The sequence below is a fragment of the Myotis davidii genome, unplaced genomic scaffold (genome assembly GCF_000327345.1).
Source record: "Myotis davidii unplaced genomic scaffold, ASM32734v1 scaffold30, whole genome shotgun sequence".
In the NCBI taxonomy this organism is placed as follows: domain Eukaryota; kingdom Metazoa; phylum Chordata; class Mammalia; order Chiroptera; family Vespertilionidae; genus Myotis; species Myotis davidii.
This window is the reverse complement of record NW_006282874.1, coordinates 3,794,943-3,797,401: the sequence shown is the minus strand read 5'-3', so window position 1 is coordinate 3,797,401 and position 2,459 is coordinate 3,794,943. Positions and strand designations below refer to the sequence as shown.

Sequence of the window (2,459 nt, the reverse complement as noted above, 5' to 3'; positions counted from 1 at the left end):
GTTGTTTGTGTGTGTGTGTGTGTGTGTGAGAGAGAGAGAGAGAGAGAGAGAGAGAGAGAGAGAGAGAGAGAATGTTGTATGTGGGGAGGGAACCCACAATCTCCAAGGAGACATATCAGGTTGACCTCTACCTGAGACTCCACATTTGGACACAAAGGCACCAAGGCCCCAGAGCTGGTTGTTGCATGCACCCACAATTAAATGAAGAGAAGAGAAGAGTGAATAAATAAGGAAAGAGTAAATAAATAAATGAAAAGTGGGGCTGAGCAAAGTGTAAATTTGGAAGTAAAACTCAGTTTTCTGAGTTGCTTGGATACCTCTATTTTGGATACTGAGATTGTGTCTTTTCTACCCAGCAGGCTTCAGGTTCCCTCTTAGTAAATACCTAGTCAAAAGGGTTCCTGTATTCTTGCTCAAAAATGAATGACAAGTGATCTTCTCCCTTTCTCTTCTATCATATTTGCTTTAGAGATCATTCCAAGGGTTCTGCCCTCTACTGCCACTCACCTCTTGTTTAATCTCTTCCTGCTCCATGCCAGTCCATCCCTCCAATATTCTGACCTTTCTTGACCCTTCCCCACCCTCCCTTACCCTCCCTAACCTACAGAAACTATGGCCAGGCCCAGGGGCCATGGTGGCAAAGGCAGACACTCTGTTCTGCTCACAAGGAGGACCCCTTCTCAACCCCAGCAAACACACACTCTTATTGGGTGGATGGAGCGTCTTGTGCTGCCTAGAGAGAAATTAAATTACCATTCAAGAGTTAGTCTCTGAAGACTCTCAGTTCATCTACATTCTGCCCACTACTCCCTGACCCCTCTTTTCCATCCACCCCTGCCCTTTGTCCAGGGAACCAGAGCCCAGTGGCCCAGGTGAGGATGGCAAAGGCAATCACATGGGATTTCAGTTGTAAAATTTGGCCTCGTGCAGGGATCACATCCCAGTTACCTGGCTCTACAGTCTCCTGTCCACTTAAGGATTGTGCTTGCTATTGGAAAGAGAAATAGGAGTGATCACTCACAAAGGCTTAGTCTCTGCTCCCCCTACACACACACACACACACACACACATATACACACACACATACACACCCACACTCCAACCCCAGTACTTAAAAGAGACATGGGGCCAGGGGCCTGTGTCACAGCAGTGAGATGAGGAGGTGATGGAGGAACCTGGCTGGGAAAGGATTCCCTGTGGGTTTGTCAGGGCTGATTCCCAGCAGGGTGTTTATGGGTGTCTAAAGGGGGTCAAGGTCTCACTGCGACTGAGGTCTAAGCATTATTAAAAAGCCAACTCACCTGTTGGAAAGGTTTTCTGATAATCATCATCTGTGATGTGAAGAATCTCTGGGTGAGAAGAAGCCAGGTCAGAAGAGCAGGGTATCCCTCCCAGAGCCTCTCACATCCTAGCACCTGTAGCCCCAAACTTCTTCCTCTGGGCCATGTGTGCCAGCTTTCCTCAGGGTGCACTGGGGACCCCTTGCATCAGAATCACCTGGGACACTTGTGGAAACTCATTAGAGTCTCTGACCTCACTCCATACCTTCTGCACCAGGCTCTCTAAAAAGGAAGCTAGAACCTGCAGTTTCCATAGGCACCGGGTGATGGTAATCCACTCTAGTCTCACATTGGAGAATGAGGAAATTCCAAGTAGGACACACTGCAGTGGGGTGAGGCATGGACAGCACGTAGGGAGTGAGCAGGGTGCAGAAGATTCTTTAAGGAAGTTGGGAGTGAGGGGACACGGGGTGGGAAGAGGGGACACAGATGAGTGCGGGGTTAATAGGTGGCAGAGACCTGACCTTGTGGTCAGGTCAGGAGAAGGGTCCAGGTGAACTGGAGGGAGGGAAGATAGATTTGGCTCAGCCACCTTATCAGACATTTATCTCCATCAGCTCTGGAGCTAAGATCTCACCTCCATTTCATAGATAACATGGAGGAGAGGAATTCTTCTTTTCTCCAATGCCACAAAGCGAGCAACTTATTGAACTGTTCATTGAATTAGTTTACACTATTAGGTGTTAGGAGCATGAAATTAGTTCATGGAAGTGCAATGCTCACTCCACTGGGCCATTCTTTGTAAAAGTTCCTTCTAGTCACCCTTAGACCTCAACTGTAGAAACAGATGAGCTTCATACACCCCCTAGTGGGAAGGAAATGACTTGCAAACACTGCTGTGAGGTTAGCCTTTGGAATCTAACTCCATTTAGTTGACACTTGTCAACACTTTCAAAACATAATTTTCAAGTTTCAGTTCAGCCACTGACTCCATAAGATTGAAGAGCTCATACTCATTCCATCCACAGCCAGTGACAGGAGGGCACTGACAGCAGGACCCATCCTTTACCACACGCTGCAGTGAGGACTCTATAGCGAACAGTGAATGTGTGTGTGTGTGATCTTCTATATAATAAATGAGTAATATGCAAATTGACTGAACGGCAGAAAAACCAGTCA

The 2,459-nt window shown here is 47.3% G+C and overlaps 1 protein-coding gene across 1 annotated transcript in view; it reads right to left on the bottom strand.

Annotated features, from left to right (window-relative positions):
- Positions 1-2,459, bottom strand: part of LOC102766280 (gasdermin-C-like) — a 46,094-nt gene that overhangs the window by 15,026 nt on the left and 28,609 nt on the right. Inside the window, exon 7 of the mRNA XM_015561457.1 lies at positions 1,302-1,349. Coding sequence (XP_015416943.1) covers positions 1,302-1,349 — 48 coding nt within the window. The remainder of the gene's footprint in view (positions 1-1,301; positions 1,350-2,459) is intronic.